The following is a 16,514-nucleotide window of genomic DNA, read 5'->3' on the forward strand; positions in this document are numbered from 1 at the left end:
AGGTGGTGACCCCCAAGCAGACACCCCACTGAAAAGACACCCCAGTGGAGCTGACGACTTCCCATAGCTGCAGAGATGGATCCCTCCCGTCAGTTAGCCCCCCACCTCTACAAACTGTCATACCTTCTGAAGTCATGAGCCCTAAGACCACGTGCAGAAAGATGGCAGGAATCTGACATGAGGTTCTTCTTCCGTGAGAACATCACCAGGCCTGACCTTCTGAATCCTCACAGCTGCTCATGAAGATAGTAATGTCTCAGGTGTGGCCTTGATACATCAGTTAAGATGGATGTCTGGAACTGGGCTTCTGGAAGCTGGAGGGGTGCAGAAGGAGCTTTTTCTGACGGGTTTCAAGAGGAGCACAGCCCTGTAGACATCTTGAGTTTGGGCTTCTCGCCCCCGGAGTGAGACCACCCACTGCTGTTCTTGGTCAGCCTACAAGTGCTTTCTATACAGCAACTGCAGCTTCAAATCAGTTACCCACAGTACTTTTTGACCAGGATGGGAGGGGTCTGTCTTTAAGGGAGAGCAGAAGATGAGGCCCTAGGGGTGGAATGAAGGCCACTTTTTTTTTTTTTTTTTTTTTTGAGATATTTGAACCAGACTACTGCAGATGTGGTCTTTAGACAGAATGAGGCTGAGCAGATGGCAGGGAATATTGACTTAGGAGTCCTCTTTATATGTGAGGTGCTCACCAGACTGGCACAGGGTAAGGGTTCAGGCCCGTTTGGACCAGCTCACATAAACACCTGTGTACCGGCCTGGGTGATCTGTTTGGAGACTTTCTTACTGGGGGCTTTGGCTGAGGCACCTCATACACATCTCTATCAAGACTCCCTTGGTGTGGGATTCAATTAGCTGGCTGACGCTGCCAAAAGGAGTCCACAGCCAGGACCCGGATGGCTCTAAAGGCCGGGAGTCCAAGATCAAGCTGTTGTCGCAGTGAGTTCTTCTTGGGTCTCACTCCTTGGCTGCAGGGGGCTGTTGTCTCCCCGGCCTTTACACACTATTCCCTCTGGGCAAGTCTGTGTCCTAATCTCACCTACTAAGGACACTGGCCTTAGGGACGCCCACACGGTCTCACTTTACCTTAATTATTCCCTTGAAGTCTCTTTCTCCAAATACAGTCACATTCTGAGCTACTAAAGATTAGGTCTTTAACATATGAATTTTGGGACCCAAGTTAGCTCACCAGTGTCTTGGGCAAGGCCCCCTCTTTTTCCTAATTGACTTCTTAGTCTTTACTCCTGCTTCCTTCCATTTCCCTCCTGGGCCAAAGGAGGCCATAAAAAGCCTTTTGGGGGCATCTTCGGGGTGGGGCAACTCCTCCTGCCACCTGACCTTTGCACGGTAATATTCCATGGCAGGGGGTACAGTGGAACCTTAGGGCACCGGCACCCTCTTTTCTTCTTGGCCTCTGGTCACAGAAAATGAATGTTCGTGGTGGTTGCCTTCCTTACTCTGACTGACCAGTTTAACACCTGAAAGTGGACAGGGCTGGTGAAGTGTCTTTTGAGGTGATCTCTGCTTCCTCCCACCTATAAAGACCTGCCTGTACTATCTGGGGATAATGTTTATAGATATACTTGTGTGTCATATTCATTTGCTTCCCTATTTAATAAATATTTACTGATATCTTCTGTGAGTCAGGCAGGTGGGATGGTGATAAAGGGCAGGTAAGACATTTCAAGACAAGGCAGGGACGGTCCCTGAGCTAACATCCTATGGGGAGATGGTAACCATGAGTAAATGGAATGATCACAGGTCATCCATAGGAGCCCATGATAGAGACCGGTGGCAGAAACCCCCGGTGTGAAGGGGAATCCAAGTGTGAGGCAGGGAAAGTGAGTTACAGGTTGAGGAACAGCTGAGGTGGGAACATGAGGTGGGAACATGTCCTATGTTTTCTAGGAACTCACAGTCCCCAGATGTGATGTATTTTGAATATTATCCTGAGTGAGATTGTGTAACTTCTCTAGGATTTCCAACCTTCTCACCCTGGCTCTGTGTGCATTTGTATTCTTTCTGGTCTTTGAAAGAATTTAAGTAATAAAACTAAAGCTGGATGAATGGAAGTGTTGAGGGATTTGAGACAATGGGAACATAAATCAGAAAGGGTTTAATTATAAGATTAATGTAGTAATTGGAGATTGAGGGGGAGAGTCTGATTTGAGGAAATGAGTCAGGCCAGGGTCTGACTGTGTCCCCACCCCACCCCACCCCACCCCACCCCACCCCCAGGACGAGGACCATGTCTAGCTCTTAGCAGGCCAATGGTTGGTGTTCAAATGAATAGTCTACGAGGCAGACCCATCGTGGTCAGCCCAGGCCTCCAACTGAGCTCTAACAAGGAAGGACTGGTTTGGGGCAGTGAGTGCACAAACCTAGGACACCCCTTTTGAATAGAAAAGAATCACACAGAAGAAGCATACTGTAACCAGGGTTACAATTCCTTTCTGATTTGGTCTTAATAAGCAAGGGACGGCGGTGTCAGTGCCTGAGAGGTCTTGGGGACCAGGGAGATCTGGCTGAGTGTGAGAGGCACTTCCTGGCCTGAGCAGCCAGCGGAGAAGTGAGGAGAGGAGAGCCGGCTCTGGGGAGGCCCAAGCGGCAGAACAGGCAGGTTTGTACGGTGGCAGAGAAAGCCGTCCAGGTAACCTTAGTGACACAGCACATCTGTAATGTCCGGTCTGTCCCCATGGAAACTATCGCTAAGCCACAGATTAACTTGTAGCTAGTGCATGTTACCTTAACTTACTGATCATATCGGTGACCATTGAATACCTGCCTTGTGCCAGGTACCTAATTCTAGGTTTACTGTTGTGAACAATGTATCAGAGGGTGTTTACAGTTCAAGAATTATCATGAATCTAAATGGTTAGTGATTGGATAGGATATAAATAGGTAAGAGAGTGTAGCTCACCTACTCCTTGTTAGGGGGAACCTCTGAAAAGGGTCTGAAGTTGGGTTCAGTGTGTTCCTTGGAGAAAGAACAACATGCATAGGGCCCAAGGCAGCCATAGCCACTGGAGAAATAGCATCAGTGTTGGAGAGAGGGGTAAGGGAGGTAGAGTTGTTCATGTGAAGTTTTTGAACAGGCCAGAGAGATGATCTGGGTGCCTGGAGCACAGATGCTGTCTCCAGAGCCACAGGAGGGAAGCCAAGCATACTGCGCTCAGCAGTCACAGGGAGCTTGTGGATTAGGACCAAAGCAAGTAAAGTGGGTTCCTGCTTTGACAAGAAGGTAGGGAAAGAAGAGCATTGACAAGCGAGCAGGGGGCATGTATGCAGCAGTAACTCCAAGGAGACCGAGAGGGAAGATGGGCAACAAGCGCCTTGGTGTAGAGAGCTGCCGCTGTTCACAGACGAAGGCTAAACACATCTTTGTGCAGCTGGCTGAGTCAGTGTCAGGTAGGTGGTGCCCTTGTCACAGAATAGATATCCTCCAGCCAAGGACAGACTGCTGCGAGGTCCCAACCCCAGATGCCTTTATCCAGTCTCCTCTCCCCTCCCCTGCTCCAGTGCCCAGCTTGACTCAGCCCTTCCTGGGTTCCTTTCTCCACTCCGCCTTGGACAGACTGTTTCTTCTCATTGTGCCTCTGACTCCCCAGTGATTGTCTCTACCTCCATGATTTATCTAGAAAACAAAACACACACAAGCCAAGGTGTGAAACCTGGTTTATGATGCCTCCTTTTGTCTCCATTGTTGCCCACACAGTGGCTCTGTGACCGTGGCCATCAGGGGTCTCTGTGGTGCACCTGTGTGTATCAGTCCTGTTACCTCTTACTTTCCAGACTCATAAGCAGAAAAATCATTGGGGGGGATGGAGAGGTGCCTTTAAGGAATTCTGGTCCAGCTCTCTCCAGGGATGTTGATTCAGTAAGGCCAGTGCAGGATCCTTGAGTCTGCAGTTTCAATAAGCACTCAGTTAGTCCCAGTGGCAATGTGCTCATGTACCAGAGCAGGGCACTTCATGTGGAGCATCACATTTAACCCTCATGAGAACAGCATAAAATTGGCAGGATTAACACACTTAAATAAAAAGAAAACAAAGCTTTTGGGGTAAGTAATGCCACTAATGTTCCACAGCTGTAATCGTGAGGGCTGGAATTTGAACCTCTGCCTGCTGTGTTTGATCTGAAATCCCTCCTGAAGGCCGTGAGGTAGTGGCTTGGCTGCCGGCTGATGGATTATGGGGAAATGGGTAGATCAGGATAGGCTTTTGGGAGGTGATAGATGTTCCTGAGAGAGGACTCAGCTGAAGGAGGGGGCCCTGGGATTGTGCTCTTAGGGATTGAGTGTACTAGTAACTTTTCTTGTTGCTGTTACAAAATACCTAACCAAACATCAAACAAAACCTGAAGGAAGGAAGGAAGGAAGGAAGGAAGGAAGGAAGGAAGGAAGGAAGGAAGGAAGGAAGGAAGGATTAATTTTGACTTTACAGTTTGGGGGTGCATCATCATGACAGGGAAAGCATGGTGGCAGAAACGTGAGATGATGTCACATTGCCTCAGTCAGTAGTCAGGAAGCAGAGAGAGGTGAATGCTGGTGCTCAGCTTGCCCTTCTCCTTTTTATCCACTCTAAGACTCCAGCTCATGGACGGTGCTATCCACGCTTACAGTATATGATTGTTACCGGCTTATGGACGGTGCTATCCACGCTTAGAGTATATGGTTATGTTATTGTTATAAGACTCCAGCTCATAGGCGGTGCTAGTATATGATCATGTTACTGTTATGATCCTTTTTCTGAGGGGATGAGATACAAATGTCTACTCATCTCAGATAGGAACTGACTACAGCAGTCATATCACCAAAGTTCAATTTGATGAGCCAGTGAGCTCGCTGAGTTACAGGAGTGTGGGTGAAGAGTAACTTACATGATCAGGGACTCTTTGAGGGCAGCTGCGCCATTGAGGCCCACTCCAGCATGGGTAACCCTTCCTGGGAGCTACAAATACCACCCCAATTAATCCAGTGTAGGAAGTCCATCACAGACAGGCCACCCCAGCACGGGTAAGCCTTCCCCTAGTTAATCCAGTCTAGGAAGTCCATCACAGACAGGCCACCCCAGCACAGGTAAGCCTTCCCCTAGTTAATCCAGTCTAGGAAGTCCATCCCAGACAGGCCACCCCAGCACGGGTAAGCCTTCCCCTAGTTAATCCAGTCTAGGAAGTCCATCACAGACAGGCCACCCCAGCACGGGTAAGCCTTCCCCTAGTTAATCCAGTCTAGGAAGTCCATCACAGACATGCCCAGAGGTTTGTCTCCCAGGTCTTTCCAGATCCTGCCAAGCTGAAAGTCCATATTCACCACCACAGGGATTCATCTTGTTCCCAGCCATTTCTCTTCCCTTGCCTCTTTCCTGGTCACCAGGAGGTGACCAGCTTTTCTTCCTACCACAGGCTCCACTCTGCCTTGTCTCAGGACCAAAGTGATGGGACCAGGTGACCAAGGACTGAGACCCCCAAACAATGAGCCACAGCTTTTCCTTTTAGAGGAATTTCTCAAGTGTTTTGTCATAGCTACAGGAAAGCTCATGGACACATCTGTTCTGCTCCAAAATATACACCTCTAGAATGAGCTAGAAAGATCCACGCACCCACCCTGCCTGGAGTTTGGACCAGGGGTGCACAGTTTGTGAATTACTCATTCGCATATACTTGTTTATTTTTTATAAAGTTTTTCTTAAATTCTTAGAACCAAACTTGAGTCCCTTGTTTTCTCTCCCATTTAAATCTTATAACCAGAAGCCTGGCACATAGGGAGGTAATGCCCCAGCCTCTGAGCTGTGAAACGTGCAGGAGCCACAGAACTGTGTACTCTGTGTGCTGTGAAATCACCACTCACACTACACCATGCAAACTTTCAGGAACATGACAGAGTGCTTGCTTTAACGACTGTAACCACACCTGTGTGTTTTGGTGCCTCTCAAAGGGAGCAGGATCTTTGCAAAGAAGCAGCCTTAGGTGTGGAATTGGCTCACTGCAGGAAATTCTCCACTTTAGGGCTGGCTTAGGTTTGAGCACTGGAGGTACCATAGCCTCGAGAGCCTTAGAAAATGATGCCAGGAGTGGAGCCGCTGACAGTGTGCATGCATGGCACGTGATGGGGCTAGATGTTGACGGATGAGTGTGGTTAGATGTTCCTCTTGCCAGGATTTCTGCACCTGATATGAGGGCAAACATGTAAACTGTTGCCAGGCAGGACTCCTTTCTGAGCTGGGCCTCTGGGCACATCTGGTGGTGGCAGGTACTTGGAAAATAGCATAATTGCTATTCCAATTCAGCCTCACATTCCATCCAAATCAGAGACAGGGCTCTTTGATGTAACTTGCAGAGTGGATCAGCCAGGGAAGAGTACGTACAGTCTTGGGTTGTAGGTAGCATCTCTAGACCTCTGTGCAGTCCTGGTTCCAGCATGTCCTAGCTGTGTGGCCTCGGGCAAGGCACTTTAACTCTTTTTGACTTCATTTCTCCACCTTCAGGTTTCATGGGTTTTGTTATAAGCCCCAGAGTGTTGTAGATACCAAGCAAGTACTGTACTGTAGCTTCATGCTCCCAGCCTCCCACATGTCCATGCCATCCTTAGTCTAGCACTTTCTAGGAATATGTGAGGGTCAAATGACTTTTCTGGTCTCTTAGCAACTTTCTTCAAGGGCAGATTCAACCATTAGTGTTATTTCTCTGATTTCAGCCCAGTTCTGACACTCTAGGTTGTGAGCAATTTGGATAAATTGAGCAAAGGAATCTGTTCAAACAGAAAACCAACAGTTCTTTCAGGGGTACTGTTGGAACCAGTGCCTACGTAATTAGAACCATACAGTGTTTGCATTGTGAATTCAGTGCAGAGTACGGCATGCCAGAGGCTGTTTAGCCTAAGACGTCAAGAGTGTGGGGAGCTAGCAGAGATGAGACGTCCATCCGTCCATCCGTATGAAGAAGATGCTGCTGCTGAGCTACTGGATGGATGCTGGCTTATCTCCTGTGGATTACCAATGCTGGAGTCTTACGCTGGACTGTTTATTTAAAGAGTCCCCAGTCCCTCCCTCCCTCCCTCTCTCCCTTCCTTCCTTCCTTTCTTTTAAAAATTTATTGTAGTGTGTGCATGTGTGTGTGTGTGTGTGTGTGTGTGTGTGTGTGTGTGTGTGTCTGTCTGTCTGTCTGTCTGTCTGTCTGTCTGTCTCTCTGTCTGTGTGAGTGTATATGCACATGGATGTGCAGATGCCCAAAGAGGCTAGAAGAGGGTGTTGGATCTCTTGGATCTGAAGTTATAGGTATTTGTGAGCTCCCTGATGTGGGTGCTGGAATCTGAACTCTAGCCTCATGACTGAGCAGCAAGTCCCCTTAATTGCTGAACCGTTTCTCCAGCCCTTATTCCCTTCCTTTCTAGCCCCTCCATTGCATTTTCTGCTTCCTACGTTCCTAGACTGACGACAGCCTCAGCACAACTGAGAGTGAATCTTTTGTCCTGTTCATCTTTGCGTGTTGGGAACTTCTGGTGCCGAGTACCCGCGACAGTTGCTTGCTGTGTGTACAGGGAATAGTCGCTCTTTGTGCCCCTTTCCTCCTGACTTCGTCCTGATTTGTTTGTGGTTGTTAAAAATACTGGGGTTCAGATACAGGCTTGGATTAAGGATTTCTCATTACCTTCAGTTTATGACATGCTCCTATGGTCCTTTTATGGCGATTGTGTGTGTGTGTGTGTGTGTGTGTGTGTGTGTGTGTGTGTGTGTGTGATAGTTTAAACATACATGAAATGCATGAACTTGCTACCAAAACCAAAAGCAGACCCTAAATGATGGCCTATGTGGTAGCATATGCCCTGTTCCCACTGTCTCCAGTTACTTGAATCCGATCCTGAACCCTTCATTAACTATTACTTTGTTTCCCTCCAGTTCCTTCTTTCCTTTTTTTTTTTTTTTTTTTTTTGACACAGGGTCTCACTGTGAGGCCCAAGATGGGCCTCAGACTCGGGAGGCTTGTGCCACAGTGTTAGGGTTTCTATTGCTGTGAGGAGACACCATGACCACCACAGCTCTTAAACGGAAAACATTTAATTGGGCTCCCTTACAGTTTCAGCATAGAAGTGTGCAGGCAGATGTGGTGCTGGAGAGCCCACCATCTCACAGGTAACAGGAAGTGGAGGCACCGGGCAGTATCCTGAGCATAAGCCTCAAAGCCCGCCCCCACAGTGACACACTTCCTCCAACAAAGCCACACCTCCTAATAGTGCCACTTCTTGTGAGATTATGGGGGCCAATTACGTTCAAACCACCACACAGCTTCCTGAGTGCAGCATTTACAGGCATACCCCTCCATGCCCCACTGCTTCTTTGAAATAGAGTTTTTATTATTTCCATATATTTTCTAAAGAATAAAGGCTTTCATTGTGACTTGCTTTTAATTTTAATGCTGTTTTCACTAATGTATTTCCAAGATCCTTGATGAATCTCTTCACTTATTTACTGTTGTCCACAGCCACTTACGGAGTGGCAGTGCCATTTTTGAATGACCTGCTTTCCTGTAGCCAGGCAGTTGGGTTAGTCTCAGGAGTTTGCTCTTGTGAACAGGCTGCAATAAATATTTTTGCAGCTGATACCATCAAAAATGTGCAAGCCATTCTTTCTGAGTTCTGAGCTGAGGAGTTGTATTCCTGTGTTCTAAGTGTGAATCTACTGTAGGAGTGATGCCAAAGCAGCTTCTCAAGTTTTTATACCAATTCACACCCGCAGCACACCCTCTCTGATACTGCATTGCACTGTAAATCTGGGCAGCCTGAGTGTGTGAGATCCTATTGCATGTGGTCTGCTAGAACTGTTAACGTGATGATGGGAGGTACATTCTCCAGTCGTTACTGCCTCCTCTGTGAGACGCCTGTTTTTATTTTTGTCCATTTTTGAACTGTTTATAGTTCTTTTGATGCTATGAAAGGATCTGGTGTATGTTTTAGAGATTTAGGATTATTCTGTTCTCTGTTCAATTACGATTCTTCTGAGTATAATAACACCATAGTATTATTATTATTAACAACAATAATATTAATAACAAAACACTCTAAATCAATAGCAAACACTTCCTCCCCTGAGGATTGCTGCTCAAGCCTGGCAACTTGAGTTTGATTCCTGGAATCTACGTAAAGGGGGAAGGAGAACCAATTGTCTAGGGCTGTCCTCTGGCCTACACACACACACACACACACACACACACACACACACACATACGCACACGCACACACAAGCACACACACTCACACATGCACACACACGTGTACATACACACAAGCACACTCAAACATGCACACACGCGATTAATAACAGTAATAATTTTTAGAAACCTTTAAAATCCCTGAGAAGTTGCTGATGGAATCATTGTTCTGCTGACCTTTTACACTGTATGACATCTTGGCCGAAGGGGCAGGGTGCAGAGCTAGCCAGCACAACCTGTGGCCTCATGAACTGATCCAGGGCTTCAGATCTCCAAAGTGCTGCTTCTGAGTCCTAGAAATGTCTTTATGTAATATCAAAAGATAAACATCTACACAGACAGCTCAGCACAAGGAAGGAGCAGTTGTACCACACAAAAACATTTTGTACACGAGCACATTTGTCTCCACACCAGAGCCAAGCTTATCTCTGAACATTTGAGAATTATTGAAAATGCCGCAAGAGCTACCCATTTGCCACAGCGTACTTCTGAGGAGGGGTGAGCGTAACTTTGCTCCTTTACCTTCCCTCTCTTTCATGCTGCTTATACTCTGGGGTAACTTAGTTTGGGAGTGGAGTATTTCAGTCTCTGAGGTCCATCCCTGGTGAGGAAGCAGGACTCTTTGAGCTGGGCAATGTCGGGAGGCAGAGGCAGGTGGATCTCTGTGAGTTCAAGGCCAGCCTGGTCTACAAAGTGAGTTCCAGCACAGCCAGGTCTACACAGAGAAACCCCGTCTCAAAAAACCAATGTGTGTGTGTGTGTGTATGTGTGTGTGTGTGTGTGTGTGTGTGTGTGTGTGTGTGTGTGTGTGTGTGTGTCCAAACACAGGGAAGACCAAGGCTCAGCTTTTTGCCTGGTAAACAGCTGTAAACTTCTGCATTGAAAAGCACAGAGTAGAACAAAACAGAAATCAAAACCAACTGCCTGCCAAAGAGAGCAGCTCATTTAGGGGCTGGCTGTTCTAACACCAGACGTCACCCCAGGTAAAAACACCCCACTTTACCAACTGAATGAGCTGCTTCTCACTCTGGCACTGGCAACCTCATCTCGCCATTGATCTCTGAAGTCTCCTTCAGTGCTTAAGTCAGTAGGGACCGGCTGGCCCCCGTCTTTGCTCATGTTGGCTGTTCAAGTTGGAACACTTTCTTGTCTGAGGCTAAAGACCATTTACCAGAGACCTCTTCTCCACTCTCTCCAGACAGTCCATGGTGGACTGTGCTCTGCCTTAGACCATGGCATCCGGTACTGTGCAGAGGCGCCTGTTGGATCCTAGGCTTCCCCGCGATAGTTTGTACACTTAGCACCTCTGCTGGGATTGTGAAGGGAATCCTCTTCACACCAGTGCCTCACACAGAGCTGCTAGGATGGGGATTTGGAGTCTAGGGGGCTTGTTAAGGAGAAAAATCTTTGCATGTCCAATACAGAAAGCTTTTTGTGGAGCCTTGTGTGGGTCGAGGTACACAGAGCTATGATGGACAGAAGGAAACAACCTGAGCTACAGGTAACATGGTTTCACACCAAGTGAAAAAGAAAATACCTGCCTGATTGCGGTCTTCAGAGCTGCATATTGCCATGCAGCTCGACAGCATCTGTAAGCTAGTAGACAGCAGTCTTGGTGGGACCATTTCTTTTGCTAAACTGATGCAAAAACATTCCTTGAAATGTTTAAAAAGACCTTTTCTCCTCCTCAGGGCCAGTTCTGTGACTACTGTAATTCTGAGGATTCCAGGAAGGCACATCCGGCCACCCATGCGATTGATGGATCTGAACGTTGGTGGCAAAGTCCCCCTCTCTCTTCAGGAATACAATACAATGAAGTCAACCTCACCTTGGATCTGGGTCAGGTGAGGTTTGCTTTTGAGTGGAACGGGATATTGGTTTGGATCACTGTTTCTGTGATGATTTCTGACATGAAAAAATTATTGTCAAAAATAAACATTAGTTTTAATCCATTCATTGTTTTCAACCCATGACATTGATATTTGCTTCCTTTAAAACCCAGACCAGCATGAGTCACCTTGTCTATTATTAAGTTTAAAACACAGTGGTAGGGATCGGAGATATGACTCAGTTGGTAAAGTGCCTGCTGCACAGAGATGAGGACCTGAGTTCAGTCCCTCAGAATCAACATAAAAGCCAGGCATGGTGGCGGCTGTAACCCAGTGCTGGGGAGGTGGAGACAGGAAAATCCTGGGGTTTGCTGACCAGCCAGCCTAGTCAAATCAGTGAGCTCCGGGTTCAGTGAGAGACCCTGCCTCAAAAAAGAAGATGGAGAATGATTGAGGAAGAGACTCAGTGTTGACCTCTGGCCTCCACACACAAGAGCACATATGTGTGTACATACCCTCACACATACACCTACATGCATACACATAAATATATAGTTGTGAATATTACGAAAATATTCTTTATTATTATTTTAATTGTGTCATAATGCAAACATAAAGTTATCATTTTCACCGTTTAAGCGTATTGTTCAGTGGCGTTTACTACCCTGACATTGCTGTACAAATACCATCACCGTCCACAGTCTGCACCTCTCTGTCTTGTAAAGCTGAAACTCCCCACCTGGTCCTTCCTCCCTCCCTCCTGTAATCCAGGCAGCCACTTTCTGGGGACTGATATCTCTAGGACTGTCACATAAGTGAAATATAAAACTTGCCTTTTTGCGGCTAACCTAAGCTTTCAAGCTTTTGTACCATGTGCCAACATTTCCTTCCTCCTCTGGGCTGAATGAATAGCATTCCATGTATTTCTATCTACCTTTGTGTCCCCATTGATGGACACTTGGGTTACTTCCAGCTTTGGGCTATTGTGAATAGTGCCATCAAATACATGGGTGTGGTGATTATGTTTTTATTGCATTCTTCTTCCTGGAAATTCTGAATCACTGAACAATGAATACCATAATTTGGAGCCTTATTTGGCCAACTGGTCCACAGGGAGGCAAGTTTGAGGTCTATCCTGTGTAGGCTATGAGGGTCCCAAGATGGATGCTCCTGGTGCATATAACATGCAGTCCATCCCCTTGTCCTTGAGCACAGGCAGCCTTGTGACTGTCATAGATGTGACTCCCATACTCAGGTGGCATTGTATGACAAGCATGAGCAATTTTTGTGAGGGCATTTATAGTCCCGTAAGCCAGTTGATTCAGATGGGGAGGTTTTCTCTGATGAGTAGAGTTTCCAATGGGATTGCACCTTCTGAGGGGAGACATTTGACCCTTGAGAGACTCCCCTACTAGACTGAAAGGCAAACACTGTCAGGTTGTGTACTTCCCCTGGAGACAACCATGGGGCAAAGATCTGAAAGTAGGTTCCCAAAGCTGAAGGTGGCCCCAGCCAACAGCCGACAGAGCAGCATTCAGCTGACAGCTTGATTGCACTTTTGATCTTGAGCAGAGAACTTGGCCAAGCCGTGCCTGACTCCTAGCCAGTACTTTGAGATAATAAATGTGTTATTTCAAGACATTAAGCTTAAGGTACTTTGTTATGCCCAAGCAGAAAATGAATACGACTTACTCTCCCTGAGGAAGTTCAGACTCTTCCTTTTAACATGTATTTATTACATTTCTTCCATGTGCCAGACACTGCAGTAGGCACCTGGGATATATCACAGATCCTAAATGTATGCATAGTAAACTCGTGTGGTGTGTTTGAAACTGAAAAGGGCAATGGAGGGCTGAAAAAGCCAAGCAGGCTAAGGTGTTGCCTGTCAGGGACAGTTGTAGCTGCAGCTTTTTGGTCGGCTCTTCAGAGCAGAGGTTACTGGGGACGTAAAGCTGAAGCAGAGTTCTGAAGCATGTGAAGGGCTTTGTCATGCACATCGATGCCTGTAGCACGGATCCTAATTGGTCTTATCTGACTCCGGGTTATTATTAATATCAGGGTGAAAGCTGAAAGATCAGAGAAGCAGAGCAGCCAGCCACTAGTTCTTACCTCTATGAAATCCTCAGCCTGAAAGGGAAATGAGCTCCTGTCTCCTCCCGCCTTATATTCCTCGCTCCACCCGCCTTATATTCCTCTCTCCACCCAGCCATATCACTTCCTGTCTCCACCTCCCTAGTGCTGGGTTTAAAGGCGTGTTTGTTTCTCATTTAGACTGGATCAATCTTGTGTAGACCAGGCTGGCCTTGAACTCACAGAGATCTGTCTGCCTCTGCCTCCCCAGTGCTGGGATTAAAGGCGTGCGCCACCACTGTTTGGCCTCTATGGTTATCTAGTGGCTAGCTCTGCCCTTTGGTCTTCAGGCAAGCTTTACTTGTTAAAGCACAGACAAAAGATCGCCACAGATGCGTGTCGCCCAGACAAAGGGAACAGCTCTCCCAAACCCCTAAGACAGAGTTTATATGAAAAGCAAAAGGAGCAGCACGGAGGCCAGAATGAGCAAGGAGGAGGTGGCATCGGGAGAAGAGGACGCGGAGGAACAAGCCACAGGGGACTGGAAAATGAAGCGAGAGTCAGTTGGGGGTTTTGAGTCTAGGATGGACATTCTCGCTGCGTATCTTAAAGTCATCTCTTTGGGAGTCCTGTAGCGGCGTATAAGGAGCTGAGTGGGAGGAAGATAACCATAGCCCATGAGGAAGATGCTGGTAGCAGCCGTGGAGGCGAGCGATTGGATGATAAAGCTGCCGCGATGTCATAGTGGGTTGCAGTGGGGTTAGAGAAAGGGAGGACTCAGGGATGACTCCCTGGACCCTTGAGCACCGCTGTTGACAGAAACATCTGTGGGAAGACCACACATCTGGTGCTGTGGGTCTGGAGGGCTGTCTGGAGGAGAAGTAGAAGTTGACTGTAGATTCCTTTAGTCTCGTCCGTGCTGGCTTCTCCCAGCAGCTTCTCGAGTCTGTTGATTTAAGCTTTCCATCCGCTTTGAACATTTCAAGCCATTATTTCATTGAACAATTCTCAGTACTTTTCTCTGGGATTCTGACAACAAATGTTAGCTTTAAAAAATGTGTGTGTGTGTGTGTGTGTGTGTGTGTGTGTGTGTGTGTGTGTGTGTGTTGGTGCGAGTGTTTATCACATGTGTGCAGGTGTCTGCAGAGGTCAGACCCTCGCCCTCAGGAGCTGGAGTCACAGGCTGTTGTGAGTCTCTGGACATGGGTGCTGGGAACTAAACGTGAGTCCTCTAGAAGAGCAGCAAGCCCTCCTAACCGCCCAGCTGCCTCCCCAGCCCCCAAACGTTAGCTCTTTCGTTACTGTTCTCCAGTTCCCTGGTGCTGTGCACGTCTTTATTTTCCAGTTGATTTTTTTTCCTTTTTTTTTTTTTTTTTTTTTTTTTTCCAGTTGGGACAATTTGTATTGTCCTGACTTCAAGTCCACAGATTATTTTGTATTTTACCCCGATAACATTCTCAGGCCCACAGAGAAAATTTGAACTTTGCCTCCTGTGCTTTTCAGCTCCCTTTTCTACTTGTTCTTTGTTGTATGTTTTATTTATTCACGGAGGACTTTTTGTTTCAGAGTACTTATGATCATTTATTGGAGCATTTTATGATTGTTGACTTAGAGAATTTCTCATATTCTATCATATGATTAATTGTCTCATTGTCTTTTCAAGTTGTGATTTTTCCTGTTGTGATGAATACTTCCAGCTGGATTCTAGTTCTTTTGAAAATGATGTTAGAAGACCACTCTAGGCTCTAAAAGCCTTCTGTCTTAGCCAACTGTCTTTACTGTGGTGTAGGTCCTGGTGCCTTTGTGAGCTGTGGTTTCAATCATAGTTTTCAGTTCTTGCAGTACGGTTCGTCTGTGTTGTTCACCCGGTACCTAAGTCTTTAGGAGCAGAATGGGTTTCTCTTACCCATTTAGTAGAGGACATGAGGCACTGGGCATTTGGGGGCACAGGCTGCTTCTCCCAGACCACTGCCTGAGATTGCTGGTGAGAAAGTGAGAACATAAAGATGGAATTAAACTGGGAAATTGGATGAAAGTCAGAAGAGAAGAGGATCAAGGGTGAGTCCTGCGACTCACCAACACCGAGAAGTCGGAGAGAAGGGAGGAATCAGTCAGAAAGATTGGCCTGGGTCAACAAATGCTGGAGGAAGTCAAACATGAGAAGGAGTGGGGAAAGGAGGAGGTTTGCAAGTCAACACTACAACGAGTGCAATAAAAAACACAGGCAAAAGATCCGAGTATAATCAGTACTCCAAAAAAGATTTACGTGCGATCATCAAGCCCTCAAAAGCAGGCTTAGCATCATCAGTCACCAGGAAAATACAAATCAAAACATAATGGGGGGCAGGAGAGATGGGATGTCGGTTACAAACAAGCACTGCTCCTCCAGAGAAGTTCCCAGCACCCATGTCAGGCGACTCACAACGACCTGTAACTCCAGTTTAGGGGATCTGAAGCCCTTTTTCCTGCCTCCATGGACACTTGTGTTCATATGCACATACCTCCTCCCACATAATTAAAGATAAAGCAAATCTAAAAATATAACTATCATTGTAATAAGATACTACTTGATATTGATTTAGATTGTTATAATAAAAATTTTGATAGTCACAAATGTTGATGAGGCTGTGAAGAAACTGGAACACATTGCTGGTAGAAATACAACATGGTGTAGCTGCTTTGGAAACCTTTGGTAATTCCTCACAAAGTTAAGCACAGAGTGAGCATATGACTCAGTGGTCTCACTTGTAATTTGTGCCCAAGAGAAATGAGCACATGTACCCACAGAAATCCCACTCATCAGCCATCACTGTAGCACTGTTCATAACAGCTAAAAGTGGAAGCCGCTCGACGGTCTGCCAACTGATGAACGAGTAAACCAGAGGCATCATGTCCACACAGTGGGTTGTTATCCAACAATAAGAGTTGTAAAGTCTCCATGAAAGCTTCATGAGCAAATCTTGAAAACATCATGGTGTGCAAAGGAAGCCAGTTAAGAGGCCATGTGCTGCAGCTTGTGTGAAATGTGGAGAGGCAGAACTAGAGAGAGAAACCTTGGCTTGGTGCCTTCTGCTTGGGCTGGGGCTTCTGGAGAAAGCTGGAGAATGGCTGCTAATAGGTCTAAAATAGAAATGTGGTTAGTGAAGAAAAGCATCGTTTAGCAGCAGCTCCTGCATAGTGAGCAACGTGCGTGAGAGGAAGAACCACAGCTGCCAGTGCGGCTCCGTCAGATGTTGTCAACATTCACGTATAACACACACCACCAGTGCTGCTCTGACGAACACGCTCTTCTTGTCGCTGTTGTGTGCAGAGCGCAGCTCACCTACAAAATACTGCTAGAAAGAAATGGATCAAGACGTTCGCTGTTCCCTGACAATCGAGAGATACTGAGGTTTCTTAGAATGTCAT

At 46.7% G+C, this 16,514-nt stretch overlaps 1 protein-coding gene across 1 annotated transcript in view; it reads left to right on the forward strand.

The window, feature by feature from the left end:
- The window catches only part of Lama3 (laminin subunit alpha 3), a 250,328-nt gene that overhangs the window by 14,376 nt on the left and 219,438 nt on the right, over positions 1-16,514 (forward strand). Inside the window, exon 2 of the mRNA XM_052741546.1 lies at positions 10,899-11,051. Coding sequence (XP_052597506.1) covers positions 10,899-11,051 — 153 coding nt within the window. The remainder of the gene's footprint in view (positions 1-10,898; positions 11,052-16,514) is intronic.

The sequence above is a fragment of the Peromyscus californicus genome, unplaced genomic scaffold (genome assembly GCF_007827085.1).
Source record: "Peromyscus californicus insignis strain IS unplaced genomic scaffold, ASM782708v3 Scaffold_17__1_contigs__length_78620276, whole genome shotgun sequence".
Taxonomy (NCBI): Eukaryota; Metazoa; Chordata; class Mammalia; order Rodentia; family Cricetidae; genus Peromyscus; species Peromyscus californicus.